At 29.8% G+C, this 16141-nt stretch overlaps 2 protein-coding genes across 2 annotated transcripts; both read right to left on the reverse strand.

Moving 5' to 3' along the window:
• Positions 1-1199: 1199 nt before the first annotated feature.
• LOC136080110 (zinc finger MYM-type protein 1-like) lies at positions 1200-1946 on the reverse strand. The gene has a single exon (XM_065796720.1). It carries the CDS (start codon positions 1944-1946, stop codon positions 1200-1202), a length of 747 nt encoding a protein of 248 aa, XP_065652792.1.
• A 306-nt stretch (positions 1947-2252) lies between these two features.
• Positions 2253-2981, reverse strand: LOC136080111 (uncharacterized). Its single transcript, XM_065796721.1, has one exon. It carries the CDS (start codon positions 2979-2981, stop codon positions 2253-2255), a length of 729 nt encoding a protein of 242 aa, XP_065652793.1.
• Positions 2982-16141: the final 13160 nt, after the last annotated feature.

Genomic DNA, 16141 nt, shown 5'->3' on the forward strand with positions numbered 1-16141 from the left:
CTATTCTATCAGATTCCTACGTCATCCGTGTAATTTTTTTACTATAACTCAATTTTTAATGCATTTATACTTTTAAATTTATTTCTTTTAAATGTAAAATATTAATTTTTTGATGGATGACGTAAGTTATTGAAATTTCAACCTTTTTATATAAGATATAAAAATTTTTAAACTTGGCATGTTTTATAACCAATTTTTTTAGTTTTACGCTTAAACTTGTGTTGACATTTCTAAGCGATGACGTAACTTTATTGCGTTACTTCCCAACGAATTTTATTGAAACAACTGTTTCGGCGAGACAAATTTTGGAGGTATAAAATAAACTAAGTTACGCAAAGTTATTTTTAATGATATTAACTATACAAAAATTATTTATTACAATCCACAAAAACGAGTTATCGAATTATTTAAATTGCCTATATTATGTATATTTATAAAAAAATGTGTTATTTTTCAGGAAATTATTATACGTTGGAACGCAAAAATAATTCGAAACTTTTAATCTTTTTTTTTTAAAAAAAAATATTTTTTAGGAAAAGTTTTTTTAACAAAAAAAAAGTTTTAATAAAATTTTGCGATATTTTTCTTCCGCCTATTATAGTGCCTGTATCCGTTCACATTTGATGTAACTAAAATAAATATGTTTTATAGTTAGTCTAACTATGTTTATATTACATATAAACATATAAGTCAACAGAAACATTATTGTTTTGATTATTTTTGCTAAAAAGTGCCATTAAAATTTCGAAATTCAGCCAAGTTCGTCATTTTGTGCGTTTATTTAAAAATCAGAGCAAGGTGTAATTAATTCATTAAATATTAAAATATAAAACATTTAATTCGTGTTCATATTCTTTTTACAGAACGAAATTATCTTGAATATTTCAAAAGTTATGCAAATTTTAGTAACACCCCTTAAGTAATTATTTTGAAAAAATAACAAGAAGCCGAATGTCCACTTTGAAACAGCCGTGCGTAATACTCAATGCTCAATATCTAAATATAAATATAATCAGGGCCGTTTCAGGCCAACTTTGCGCTTCGGGCAAGCAAATAAAATTGCGCCCCCCTCCCAAAAAAATATACAAAAAACACATTAAATATATATATATATTTACATGAAAAAAAAATTAATTATTGATCACAAAATTTATCGCATCAAGTTAAAAGAACAATTTGTCACCAATGTTTCACAAACTTCAGTTCAAGGTCACTTTTCTGGCTTTTTTGGAGGCAAAGTCACTAATGACATCATCAAAATCAAGTGGGTTGGCCACTTCATGTTCAATTGAAACTACTGCCAGACAAGACAAACGTTCTTGGCCCATAGTTGATCTCAAATAGTTTTTTATGATCTTAAGTTTACTGAAACTTCTTTCACACGTGGCAACTGTAACTGGTAAGGTGAGGAAGATGCGAATAGCAATTGCCGTGTTAGGATAAGCATCAGTCAATGAGTATTTATGAATGAGCTGCAAAATGTTCATCGGGCTAGATTTTTCAAAGTTTTCCATCATGGCAGCAGCTTGATATTTAAAGCTTGCCATTTCTGACTGGAAATCTGAAGAATCTAAATCTGCCTTGTAAATTTTAGACAAAATTTTGGCTTTAGTCTTAAGTTCATCCACTGAACTTTTGGAGAGAGAATGTCCACTGAGGAAGTCAAAATCTGAGGATACTGCAGACATAGCTTCAAACCGCCACTCAATTTGTGTGAGAATGCTGTCAAACACAAGGTTGCACTGGGATCCGAAATCTGTTTCTGGTGACAAACGGCAAAAGTCATCTTCAGCTTCATAAAGTGCCATCTGCTTCACTTTGCGCTTTCTCTTCATAGGAAAGTCTCCTTCAATTCCAATTTGGATAGCTGTTTCTGCAGCAGCTTTGATAATGTTGTCCACCCCAACATCTCTCAGATTCTGAATGGAAGCCTTCAGTCCTTTCATTTTTTTTGCTGCAATGTCAATTGAAATGTTTTTAGACTGAAGCAGTTTGTTTTCCCGGTCAATTAAAGAAAGAATTTGACACCAAAAATCCAACAAACACAGAAAACTGAAATCAATTTAAATGATGAGCTCTTTTGCACTGCAAACTGAGACAGCATTTGTCTTGGGAGTGTGAATTATGGATTCCAAAACTTGAAGAACTTCTTTTATTTGTCTGTGTAGTGGGATGATTGCTTCTTTTTTGGCAGACCATCTTGTATCACTATTTCCCTTTAGTGAGATGGTCAATGTTTTCATCAGTTTTTCCTATCTTAAGGTAGAACTTGAGAAAAAGTTAAAGATGGCTTGAACTTTTCCAAAGAATGTAATCATGAGTGGAGAAACTTCAGCAGCATGGACACCAACAAGGTTTAAAGTGTGAGCTGCAAATGGAACAAATCTTGCAAACTCATTTAGAGAATGGATGTGAGCTTGGACGCCATTATATTTTCCAGACATATTGGCTCCATTGTCGTAACCTTGGCCCCGACAATCAGAAATGCTCAGGCCATCCTTCTCCAGTTTTTTGGTGATTTCAGCTGCAAGGTTCTTTCCAGTTTTTTCGTGAGATTCAATGAAGTCCACAAAGCTTTCCTCAATTGTACAGGTTTCCGCAGTGATGTGGACATACCTGATTATTTTGGTCATCTGCTCTTTGTGGGAGGCATCTGGAGTGCAGTCAAACAAAACAGAGTAGTATTTAGCTTCTCTGACATTTGACAAAATTTCATTCCTGACTTTCTGCCCAAGTAATTCAATCAGCTCATTTTGAATTCGAGGAGAAAAGTAGGATGTTTTGGTTTTCTTTGCCTTAACGGATGCAACGTGTTCAGCCACTAAAGGATAATAATGGCTTATCAGCTCAATTAAGTTAAGAAAGATGCCACTGTTTTGCTCTCCAATTACTTCTGTTGAACCCCGAAGGGCAAGATTGTTCTTGGCACAGAACAAAATTGCATCAACAATCAATTTCAAGATATCTCTCCACTTTTTCATCTCTCCGTTGATAACTCTCTGCAGATCAAAATCCAAGGTCTTTCCTTCCTTGAGATTTTTTCCAGATTTTTCCAATCAGAATAGCATCTTTGGTGTTCACTGCTGTTTTCGTGTTCTGGAATTCTTGGGTTTAGTTTTTTCAGTCACAAAATCCTTTTGAAATTTCTGAAAAATTGTTGGTTTTTGTCGTTGAAAATAGCAGACAGCAAAAACAAAACAAGGAATCTTTTTTGTTGCTGTACAGCAGCCAGTAGCGAACAAATTTTTCCCCATTGGGATGAATTTTTTCATACCATTTTGAGCTGAAGTGTCGCATTCTGTTGTCAAAGTCACAAATTGTGTTTGGGAAAAATTCTCTTCTTTCTTGCTCCGGCCCATGGTGAATCAAAAAGCACCTTATTTTATCTGTCATTTTAGGCCATGTAGCTGGATCATTGTGTTGAAAGTTTTCTCCTAAGGTTGCTGAAATTTCTGAGATTTCAGGAGGAAATTCACTGTTGCCCATTTCAATTGGTTTGGAAAGCTGAGAATTTCTATCTTCTTGTGCTTCTGAATCATTTGGTCCAAATTCGTCTTGACTTTGGCCAATGAAAATCTCCTCTTCAATTAATTCCAATGGATGATATGAATTTAAGTCAGTAATTAAAGATGTAGCAGCAACTTCAGCTGTTGAATCATTATCAACTTCATTGCAAATATCCTCTGAAATAATTTATTTTTCCACAGAAGAGTTTGTTACCAACCACTTCTTGAAACAATTTCTTAGTTTTGCGTCACTTTCAAGACGGTCTCTTCTTTTCTTCTTAAATTCAGCACCAGATAATTTTTTTGCACGATTCATTGTAAAAAATAATGTTCAGAAAATACAACTTTTTATTTTTTAATTGCGCTCTTCTATTATTTGTTTTTTCTTTTTTCTTTTCTTCTCCCTCTTTATTTTTATTATTATTTGCTTACTTTACTTTCTTTAGCTTTCATTTCATTTGTTTCTTTATTTAAGTCGCTTAAATTAAGCGTTCTTTTTTTTAAATTCGAAGTTCTTTTTGTCTTTATTTTTTTCTTTTTAGAATAATTTTTAATGTGTGCGTTAAGTTAATTTATATGATCCTTAATGAATCATTTGTTTATATTATAAATAATTATTGGTTTTTAATTGTCGTTCTTAAATTCAGCACCAGATGATTTTTTTGCACGATTCATTGTAAAAAATAATGTTCAGAAAATACAACTTTTTAGTGTTTAAGGGCGCTCTTCTGTTTGGTAAATGATATATTATATATATATATATATATATATATATATATATATATATATATATATATATATATATATATATATATATATATATATATATATATATATATATATATAATATATATATATTAGGATAAATTTATTTGTAATTTATTTTTATTAAATCCATTAGTCACCAGGACTCTGAGCATTTGAATATTGAAATAAAAAAAATTAAAAAGTATATATAAATTAGTAATTTTGGTGACATCAACGTTGTGTGATTACATCTACGTTTTTAATTACATCTTTAATTACATCTACGTTTTTAAAAGAAAAAATTAATACATGTTATTTTGGAGAATTTAGAGATAAGAAAAACAATTGTGTGAAGTAAAATTTGTCATAGCATGTTATCTCAGTTATACTTTGAAAATCAAAGATTAAAAAAAAATCTTTTAGAAATATATTTTTTGGCCGCACTATAACTAATAATTACCACATATTGCCGTGTGCTGTCTTATATTTATTTGAGCTATATGATTCTTCAGGGCCTGTTTATATGGAAAGCGAGCTGGCTCGTTTGCCGAGCCAGCCCGTTTGCCGAGATATCGACGTCATTAATATTTTAACTTAATTTTATTTTGCGTTTATATGAATAAACGAGCTAACCCAGATAGCGATATCTCACTGTTTTTTGCCGATCTCTCGAAAAACGGGCTGGTTAATTTCTTATATAATTTTGTACGCATGCGTACAAATTCTTTCATTTTGAAAATTTGAAAGCTTCCGCGTAAAATAATAAATTCAATTATTGTTAAAACTGGTAATTTCCGTGTACTTAAAATTTTAGCTGCTTTGCTTTTATAATTTACAATTAATTTTCGATTTTATTATTTGCAGTTTTATTTATATTGCTGCAACTCTCACTCAAAATGGCTGATTTTATTGATAAAACAAAAAGAAAAAACTTCAAATGGGATCGTAATATGGTAGAGAACCATATAAACTGTGCTATCAGCTATTAAGCAAGGGTGCTTTATAAAAACCTTGACTTTGATACCAATAAAGTTGGTTTATATAGAGAAGTTCGCTTATGGCAGAGATCTATAATAAAAATGAAGAGTTGTATTTTGGGCCTTTTGCCCTCGATACTTTAAATGAAAAGAACTCAAAAGAAGTAATAAAACGAGGAATTAAATGAGTTCAAGAAAAATTGAAGGAAATTCAACAAAAGCTTTCAGTTGTTAGTGGCAGTCGAAGTGGAAGTGGTAAAATTATATTTGAGTTTTACGACCAGCTCATCTCCTTGTGGGGTAGTTCAGCCAATATTGAACCACTTATATTTGGTGTTAAAGGGGATGATTTTATTGAAACCGAAGAAACTCATTTTTCAATTGATCAAGACTTATCAGAAGAGGTAAAGTTAGTCAACAATAGTGATACTGTAGATAGTATTAATAACCCTAAAAAAAGAAAAAGCTGTATACCACAACTCATTGACAACAAAAGAAAGCACTTGGGACGAAATTTAAGCTACTGCTTAATGAAAACTACTGCTTAATGAAGCCATGATACAATACTCAATTTAGAAAAGAAATGGCTGAAGTAATGCGAGAACCGACAAAGTGCTTCACAGAAAGTATTAACACTGTAAGTAAATCAATGACTGACCTGGGAAATGGCATAAGTCGTTCTATTGAGCTTTTGGCACAAACTATGATAGTACAAACTCAACAACAATCATCAAAACAAAATCAGTTCTATCAATATTCACCTAACGTATATTCACAAATACAACTTAGTCCCTTAGTGTTCCAACAAATACTTGTCTAGATAAAAACACTTTCGAAAATATTGAGAAAAACTAAAAATAAATAATTTTATAATTAGTCTTTATAAAAATAATGTTCAAGATGTTTATTATATATATATATATATGTGTGTGTGTGTGTGTGTGTGTGTGTGTGTGTGTGTGTGTGTGTGTGTGTGTTTGTGTGTATGTTTAATTTATCAAGTCTGTAAGAGTTCTTCCCATAACTAATCCATCAGATTCATTTATAGAATATATTGGGTTCGGTGCATTTTTGTATTCTTTTTCGTTTTTTTAATGAGATCTGTTTGTGATTTAGCTAGGTCGTCAACATAAGAATTTGTTTTTTCACATATGTTATGCAATATAAAGCAAGCATAAATAACAGTAGGAACAGCTTCTAGTTTAAGGTCAACCTTTCTTATTAAAATACCCCGTCTAGCTTTAAGGCGACCAAAAGCTTTGAAATACCTTAGTATAGCGCAATCTGATTCGTTGGTTTTGAAAGAGAGGCATGCGCGCGTTTGCTGAAAGCAAATTAAATTTAGTTGCTATATAGAGAAAGTAATTGTTTTGTCTATTTTTTTTTGTATAGAATTAGAATTAAATAAACATAAGGAAGTTATTTAGTTAAGTAACTTTAATGAAAAAGAATTGAATCGCAGTTATAATTAAGCACATCGTAGTTATAACAAAGTACCACAGATATATTCTATTTTGATTTAATAATTGTTAATTATTTATATATTTATATATATATATATATATATATATATATATATATATATATATATATATATATATATATATATATATATATATATATATGTATATATATATATATATATATATATTTATGAAGGCTACAGAGGAAAAAAAGGCACTTGTCACTCATTTCCGTTTTTTAAATAAATGAAGTTTTGTTTTTGAAAGTCTGAGAGTTTCCCTTGTATGCCTTTTCTTTGGGTGTTTCTGTAGCATTACATAGGCCTTTTTTGGGTTGGATTTTACTATTTTGTTAGCAAAATAGTTCAGGCTTATGTTTATATAGAAGGGGACATAACTCAAATAATTGGAAAATGTGACATGTGCCCTTTTTCCCCTGTGGTCTATATATTTTTAAAAACTTTAATATCTTTTCTACTTTTATCGAGTTGTGGCCCTGATTTTTTATGCATTATAATTAAACCGTCGTCGCAGTAAAGACCTAATTGATTAATTTGGATTATTTTAGCTAGGGTATTTAAAGTATATAAACCTACAAATTCGCAAATTTCTGCTCCGTCGTAACTTCCCATTGTTAAATCAATTGTTAAATTTTTTTCTTCCACGTTTCCTTATTAAAATAGAGTAAACTTTTTCTGCAGTGCTTTATTATACGGATAGTGTAATTTCTAAATGGGATTTTCCAAATTCTATTGTTTTATCTAAAATTTCTGCTGTTATCGAGGGGTAAAAATCAATAATATCAAATTGTATAAATGTGCATTCATTTTTATTGTTAATTTTAGAAAACCAATCTATAACATCAGTAGTATTTTTCCACTGATGTAAACCTAATTTTTTCCAAATAGAGTTGTTAGTTTTGTCTACTTTTATTTTACTAACGTGCCCTAGTTCACTTTTTGAAGGTACTAGTAGCCTTCAAGGTAGTTTAGATAGATTGCCCTTTAAATGGAAAATGCCTTTCGAAAAATGTAATTTACAAGTGCATTGTTTCCTCACAAAATAACCCTGATAAACAATATATTGGCTTAACCGAGGGCGAATGGAAAAAACGTTATGCTAACCACAAACAATCGTTTAAACACAAAAAATATTCAAAAGAGACTATGCTGTCAAAATATATTTGGGATTTAAAAGAAAAAAATAAAAATTTTAATTTACAATGGTCTATTCTAAAATCTGCCATTGCCTAAAATAACATTTCCAAAAAATGTATGCTATGTTTGCGAGAAAAATTTGAAATAATTACTCATTTAAATCCGGAAAATTTATTAAATAAAAAATCTGAATTAATTTCTAAATGTAGGCACGAAAATAAATACCTCTTAAAAAATTATAAAAACAAATGACTAAATTAAACTATATCCATTCCAAGGAAATTTATTTAATAATTACTTTCTGTAACTTCCCGTTAACCAAAAAATTTAGTAAGTAAAATTTTTTTTATAATTTATAACTTCCTGTAAAATATTTTTTTCTATAAATTGAACTTTTTTTGAGATTTAGTAACTCTTCCTGATGATCCAGCAATGGTGAAACTTAAAAAGTAGAAGAAAAAGTTAGATAAGTGTTTTTTACTAATTTATATATATATATATATACATATATATATACATATATATATATATATATATATATATATATATATATATATATATATATATATATATATATATATATATATATATATATATATATATATATATATATATATATATATATATATATAATTTTTTTTTTGCCCTTATTTTATATTTTATAATTAATACAGTATTAGTGGAATGTTAGTTTTACCCCTAGTTAATAATTACTACCGTTTTAGTGAAAATATTTCTTTTACCCCCAGTTTATATTTTATAAATAATACCGTTTCAGTGGAAATTTTCAATTTACCCCCAATTTATAATTTATAGTTAATGCCTTTTTAGTGGGGATAATCGTTTTACCACCAGTTTATAATTTATAGTTAATACCGCTTTAGTGGAAATATTCGTTTTACACTCGGTTTATGTTTTATAATTACAATCGTTTTAGTGAAGATATTTATTTTACCCCCAGTTTATAGTTTATAATTAATACCGGTTTAGTGGAAATATTCGTTTTACTCCCAGTTTATAATTTATAGTTAATACCGTTTTAGTAGGGATAATCGTTTTACCACCAGTTTATAATTTGTACATTTAAATATTTATAAAGTTAATTATATTTATTAATGATCTTTATTGAATATAGTTAATTATAGTTTATTATTATAGCTAATTCTAGTTAATTCTAGGTAATACAGTTAGTTATAGTTATTTATATAGTTAGGTATTTTTCAGTTAATACCGGGTGTGAGCGCCTCAGTCTCTTTGTCGACTGATTGAGTTGCTGCCTCACCAAGGGGTTTGGATTATGGCAGCAATTATACCCATCATTACTTTCCGTTTGTCTTGAATAATAAAGGTCTTATCAAAAATAAAATATAATGGCAAAGTGATAAACAAATTAGTTTTATAATATATACATATAATTAGTTTTATAATATACATATAATTAGTTTATATTTATAATAATTTTTATATATAATATATAATAATTATAAACATATTTATTTAATATTATTTATAAACATAATATTATATTATTATTATATTATTATAATATTATATAATATTATATTATTATAATATTATTTATAAACATATTTATTTAAAAATAAACATATTTATAATATACATATAATTAGTTTTATAATATATACATATAATTAGTTTTATAATATATACATAGTTTTATAATGTATTATATATAATGAACAACCGTAAGCAATAAATTAAGGTATATGAGTAAATATACCAAGGACATGTACGCATACAATACTTTAAAGATCAGAGAGTAAAAATATATCAGTATTATGTACACTAATTAGCTTAAGCCAATTATTTGTATAGTTTAAATTGCACATTCTAACATCTCGTGCAATATCTGTCCGCTTTCTCTATGCTATCTTTCTAACTTGACTTCTTCTGACTTTCACTTTAACTTGCTTTGTTCATCCTAAATTCACTTGCTCTTGGTCAGCGATGCTGGTGATGATGCTCATTAGTGAGCTGAACTTGTCTTCGCTGGCCCGGGTATGTGGCCTCTATATGGCAATTGGCCGGAGGAGGATAAACCACAATACCTAAAAATGTATTAGTGTTGAATAAATTCGTAAATTATGTAGTATAATGCCAGATTCTTGTCAGGAAAAAGATATAGTTGTGACCCTTTAGGGAGTTCGATATTCTTGTATATGACGTTTCTTGCATATAATGTTTTAATGTTAATTCCTAGAAACCCCCGTCGGGATCTCATCATTAAAATAAGCAAATGACGGTTTATAAATGTTCGCAACTAGAGCAAAAGCCTAGTCACTATTTGGAACACATCAGGCTGTCAAATCCTAAGTGAGAATATGACAAAAAGATTATATTAGAGTAAGTATAAAATAGCTATACAAAGGGCAAAAGTCCAGCTCGATAGCTTATAATTTAAAAGTAAGAATGGTCAGAGCTGAACTATGTCTGTCTCAATCACAACGGATAAGGTTTTTAGAGAAAAAATTCGTTTTACCCCCAGTTTATAATTACTACCATTTTAGTTAAAATATTCGTTTTACCTCCAATTTATATTTTATAAATAATACCGTTTTAGTGGAAATATTGGTTTTACCACCAGTTTATAATTTATAGTTAATACCGCTTTAGTTGGGATAATTGTTTTGTACAGTGTGTGAAAAGTGATGTACAGTGAACTCAACAGGGCTGGCTGATGCGGGGAATCGCTTTTGTTGTTGTCGCCTTGCGTACTTGGACAAGGGTCTGTGTTTGCGTTGAGGGATGATGAAACCATCTAAAATATGATAATCAGCCACTTACACTGGTCAACCCCACTTGTATTTTACACACATAAAAATAAAACCATATAGAAGTAACTCAAATTTTTGTCATATCATCTATAGCATTTGGCTGTTTGTCATTATCATGGTTTGTTTTATATGAGTCCTTGTCGCTGCTTAATTGATCACGTTCGGTTACGAGGGGGTCGGCAATGGGGCTTTGTTCCGATAGGTATGCGTCTTGAAGATTTGCTAGCTAATCCAAGTGATGTACAGTGAACCCAACAGAGTTGGCTGGTGCGGGGAATCGTTTTCGTTGCTGTCGTCTTGCGTACATGGACACGGGTTTGTGTTTGCGGGGGGGGGGGGGGATGATGGAACAATCTAAAATATGATAATCGGTCACGCTGCTCAACCCAATTTTATTTTATATACATAAAGATAAAACTATCAATAAATTATTCAAATTCTTATAATATCATCTATATCACCTGGCTGTGTATTATGGTTTGTTTTCAATTGCTGTTTAAATAATCATGTCCAGTTAGGGGATCATTGATTTTTCTTTGTTCCGATAAGTCTAAAGGGTTACTGACTGATATTCTGAGGGGTTACTGGAAAATCTTAGTAATGATCACTTGACCTATTCTTAATTCAAACATACTATAATATATATGACAGTATATATCTGTTAAAATATTGTTTCTGTATCAATACAAATCAATTTTAGAAACATTATTAAAACATTTTATAAACTGAAGAAGCATATTTTTCTAACTATGCGCCTTATTCACCACTTCACGACTTCATTGAGCGTTGTGTTATTTTGTGAGTTTATTTTCATCAGGTCCGTACCTGTGCCCGGTGAATCATGTCCCATCATGGTGATAGGGGAGATGGAATGCAAAATTATATTATTGCCTGAACCCGGACTATCAGTAAATGAGATTGAGACTCCCTTATGTACACTCCTAAAGTAAGTCGATGTATGTGTAGTAAAATCCTCTCAGGCCCCTAAATTCCTAAACAAATTAAAAGTGAATAAAAATAAAAATTTATATAAAATAAATAAAAATTGTATATTAAACAGATATAATTTTTTTATATAAAATAAACAAATATTGTGCATAAAATAAATAATTACACTAAATCATATAGAGTAGATCAGACATGAGATATGATCGCATATGTATATATGTATGCAGACAGGAGCGTCTATCGCCCCCTTCCCCCCTAAGTCTCATGAAGGTATTACTATTTTCCTCCCCCAAGAAGCGCATTGTTCAAAGCGCGTATCGTCAAAATGCTAGGCGCGACGCGGCAAACTGGCAAATATTAAAGCGTTTGTATTCTTTTTTTTTTTTTTTTTTTTTTTTTCGCATATATATCAGAAGTTAAGGAGATGCAATTTCATTTGTCGTTTAAAAGAGGAAGTGCTTTTCAAATCTTTTATATTGTTATTTTTTAATTAATTCCATAATGACGCACCTTGGTTAATAATTGAGAATTTTGACACTTGCGATTTTACTCTGCTCAATTGAGAGTTATGGTTGCTATTTGACCGAAGATTGTATTTTTGTGAAAACGCCAATGTAAAAATATCAGAAAACACTTTTGGCAGCAAGTTATTCTTATATTTATACATAAATATTAATATTTGAAGCGAATTAAGTTTTAATATATTCAACACATTCATATATTTTATTACAGGGGAAGGGTTTTCTAATCTTTTTAAATAGTTAACTGCTTTACATGCGTGGTTTTGTAGCCTCTGTAATCTTATTAATTTAGTTTTGTGTGTGTTAGCTCAAACAATATTAGCGTAAGAGAGATGACAATGAACAAGACTGAAGTAAAGCATTTTGCGTGATTTATAATCAAGAAAGGCCCTAGATTTATATAATACACTTATAGCAGAAGATATCTTTGCTTCAATAAGACTAATATGTTTTTTCCATGATAGGTTCTCATCAAATATTACTCCCAAAAACCTTGTATAATCGATTTATTTCATTTTTATTAATTGACAGTTTTGGCAACTTTAACGGAAGATTAGTTGATTGTCTTATTTTATGGAAGAGAGTAAAACTTGTTTTTTCACAATTTAATGATAACTTATTAGCTATAAACCATTGGTTAAAGCTTTCCAGTTCAGTGTTCACTGTTTCGAACAATATTTTTACATCAGAATTGTTGTAGAATAAATTTGTATCGTCTGCTTACATAATTGACGATATTTTATGAGAAGCTTTATTCATATCATTAACATATATTAAAAATAATAAAGGTTCCAAGATCGATCCCTGTGGGACTCTGCAATCAATATCAAGAGCTCCTGACTCCTCCAGGACAACAAACTGTTTTCTATTAAAAAGATAACTTTTAAGCCACTTATATGTTAGGCCTTTAATGCCGTAATGCTTCAACTTTGAAAGCAAAATTCCGTGATCAACGGTATCGAATGCCTTAGAGAGATCGATAAATACTCCAAGTACTTGTTCCCCTTTATCAAAGCACATAGATATTTTATTAGAAAGTTTAATAATAGCGTGTTTAGTAGAGCAGTATCTCTGAAATCCAAATTGATTTTTGTATAAAAGCGTATTTAATGTCATGTAATCATAAATTTTATTAAAAATTACCCTTTCAAATATTTTTGAAAAGACAGGGAGTTGTGATATAGGGCGGTAATTGGAAACAGAAAAGCAGTCACCATTTTTAAAAACTGGGTGAATTTTAGCTAATTTTAATTTATCAGGAAATATACTATTCTCAAATGAAAATGCTATTAAATAAAATAATGGTTTACTTATACTATCCATAACATAGATAGCTACATTTCTAGTAATGTCGTCATATCCACATGACTTGTTACGCTTTAGTTCAAATAGTGCTTTGTTAAACTCGTGTTTATTTATTTTTTCATTAGATATGCTAGTTGCGGGTTTATCTCCCAAGTATTCATCAAACAATTTAGTCGACTGAACAATATTAGATGCAAGAGAGGCGCTTGCATTAACAAAATATTTGTTAAATTCTTGACATATATTTTTTTCACTTGTTATAGTTTTGTTGTTAACAATTACTTGTTTTGGTAAGCAAGAGAGTTTCTTTTTCTCTCTTCCAGTTACTTCATTTATAATAGACCAAGTTTTCTTCATATCAAATTTGTTTTTATCCAGTTGGTTAGAATAGTACTTTATTTTAGCTTGTTTTAAGTTATTTTGATAAAACTTTTTATATGATTTGTACGTATTTTCGTCAATTTCCTTTTCAGATTTTAGAAATTTTATATAAAGCTTTTGTTTTCTTTTTGATGATTTTATCAAATTATTTGTCATCCATGGGTTTTAAGATATTTATTTTTTATTTCAGTGGTTAATTTTGGGCAGACATTGTCATAAACATTTTAAAAAGTATTCAAAAAATTGTCAAACGCGCTATTGGGGTCTGCAGATGAATAGACATCTTCCCATCGCTCTTCGTACAACTTCTTTTTAAGTTTATCTAGGCTTTTAATACAAAGTTGTCTTTTAGCAACAAATACTTTTTTATTTCCGTTAGATGAAACTCCGTGTGCAATGTGATAGATAGGAAAATGATCAGAGAAATCTGAAGTAAAAATGCAAGATTCGAAATGAGTATCTAAAAGATTATAAGTTAAAATATTATCAATTGAAAACGAAGTAGTTTTTGTAATACGCGTTGGCTTAAAAATGGTAGATATAATGTTAAATTCAAGTAATAAATTAAAAAAGTTTTTTGTATTTACAAACTTTTTATAACACATAGCATCTAAGTTTAAATCACCAGCGAAAAAAAATATGCTCATTCCGAATGCTCATTTGCGATATAATTGCTCTAAGGCTATTATGAAAGTTAACTTGCTTACCGCATGGTAGTCGATAAAGCGAGGAGATTAAAAAAGGCTTACCATTTTATTACCATTTTATTACCATTTTATTGAGAATTTCAATACAAAAAGTTTCAATATGTTTGTTTGCTTTACATAAAGTTTTTTTGCTTTAAATACAAACTTGTCAAGAATATAGATTGCAACGCCGCCTCCCATGCTTCCAACACGTGGCTGACTTATTATTTTGTAAGATGATAAATTGTACAAAGAATTTTCTGACAAAGGCATTTTTGCATCTTCCCAAGTTTCTGAGATACGTATAACATCAAAAAGATAGTTTATAGAGTAATAAAAATGTTTAAAAGCCTCAAAGTTTTTATTCATTGATCTTATGTTTATACTAAGGATACTAAAATCTTTATTGTTTTTTTCTCTATTAAACTCGGTCAGGTTTATAGTATGAGTTGTCGAGACAACTACTATTTATTTCATTTAAAAAACTATATTCATTTTTGTTAGTTCTCCAAAAGTTTAAAACTGGATACTCTAAGTTTTCAATATTAATTGTTATATTATTCTTTTTAGTTGAACTCATTTCTTATAAGATCGTTTAAAAATTTTTAATCAAAGTCAATAAGTAATATAAAAAATAAAAACAAATAAAAATAAATTCGTTTTCACTTATCTTTGTTTGACGTCGCATTGCTTATACTCGGCATTTCTCTTACGATCAGGCTGTCGTATACTACCTTCGCATATTTTCCTTGACTCCGACGCATTTTTGCTTGTGCAAAGAATTCTTTGCGGATTCTAATAGTTTCTTCACTAAAGTCTTCATTAATGAAAATATTTTTCCCCTTAAGATTTCTTGCCCTAGCCAGAACGTTTTCTTTTTCCTGCCAGTTTAATAATTTGCAAATAATTGTCCTCGGCTTGTTTTCAAATTTTCTAATCCGATGGGCTCTTTTTATGGTTATTGGTTCATTTATTTGAAGATCCTCTTTAATAAGCGTTTTCAGTTTTTTTAAATCTTCCTCGCTTGTCTCATTGGGTCCCTCTTCAACACCCACAATTCGCAAATTGTTTCGGCGATTTCGATCTTCCAAGTCAACTGTTTTTCTTTTATTCTCGGTAGATTCGCTGACTAATTTTCCTTGAAAAGATTTGAAATCAATCTGTTAAGGGAATTGAAAAATTTAGTGTTTTAGAATTTTTTATTCAAAAACACTTGTAGTGAAAGAATATCCACTGATGATTATCAACAACCAAATGAATAAAGCCCAGATGAAAACCCGAAATGAGCTAATCCACGGGTATAAAACGGATCCAATTGAGAGCAAGCTGAAGATTCACTCTACCAATGATATCCCAATAGTACTCCCATACGATGCAACGGGTAGAGAAATTATGGAAATGATTAATAAACACTGGAGTATAATAAAGAACGACCACCTTCTACATAAAAGACTGAGTAATCAACCACTCAAAATCTTCTCGAACCAGAGATCGCTTGGCGACCAATTAATTCATACAAAACATTATGAAAATACTACTCATAAAAACCCGAAAGTGTAAATTACGATGTTAAGATTGGGGCGATAATAGGGTTAGTGGGAGATATAATAGATAAGTGATACATAGATGATAGATTTTTGAGAGAGAAAATAAAT

Source organism: Hydra vulgaris, chromosome 05 (genome assembly GCF_038396675.1).
Source record: "Hydra vulgaris chromosome 05, alternate assembly HydraT2T_AEP".
Lineage (NCBI taxonomy): Eukaryota > Metazoa > Cnidaria > Hydrozoa > Anthoathecata > Hydridae > Hydra > Hydra vulgaris.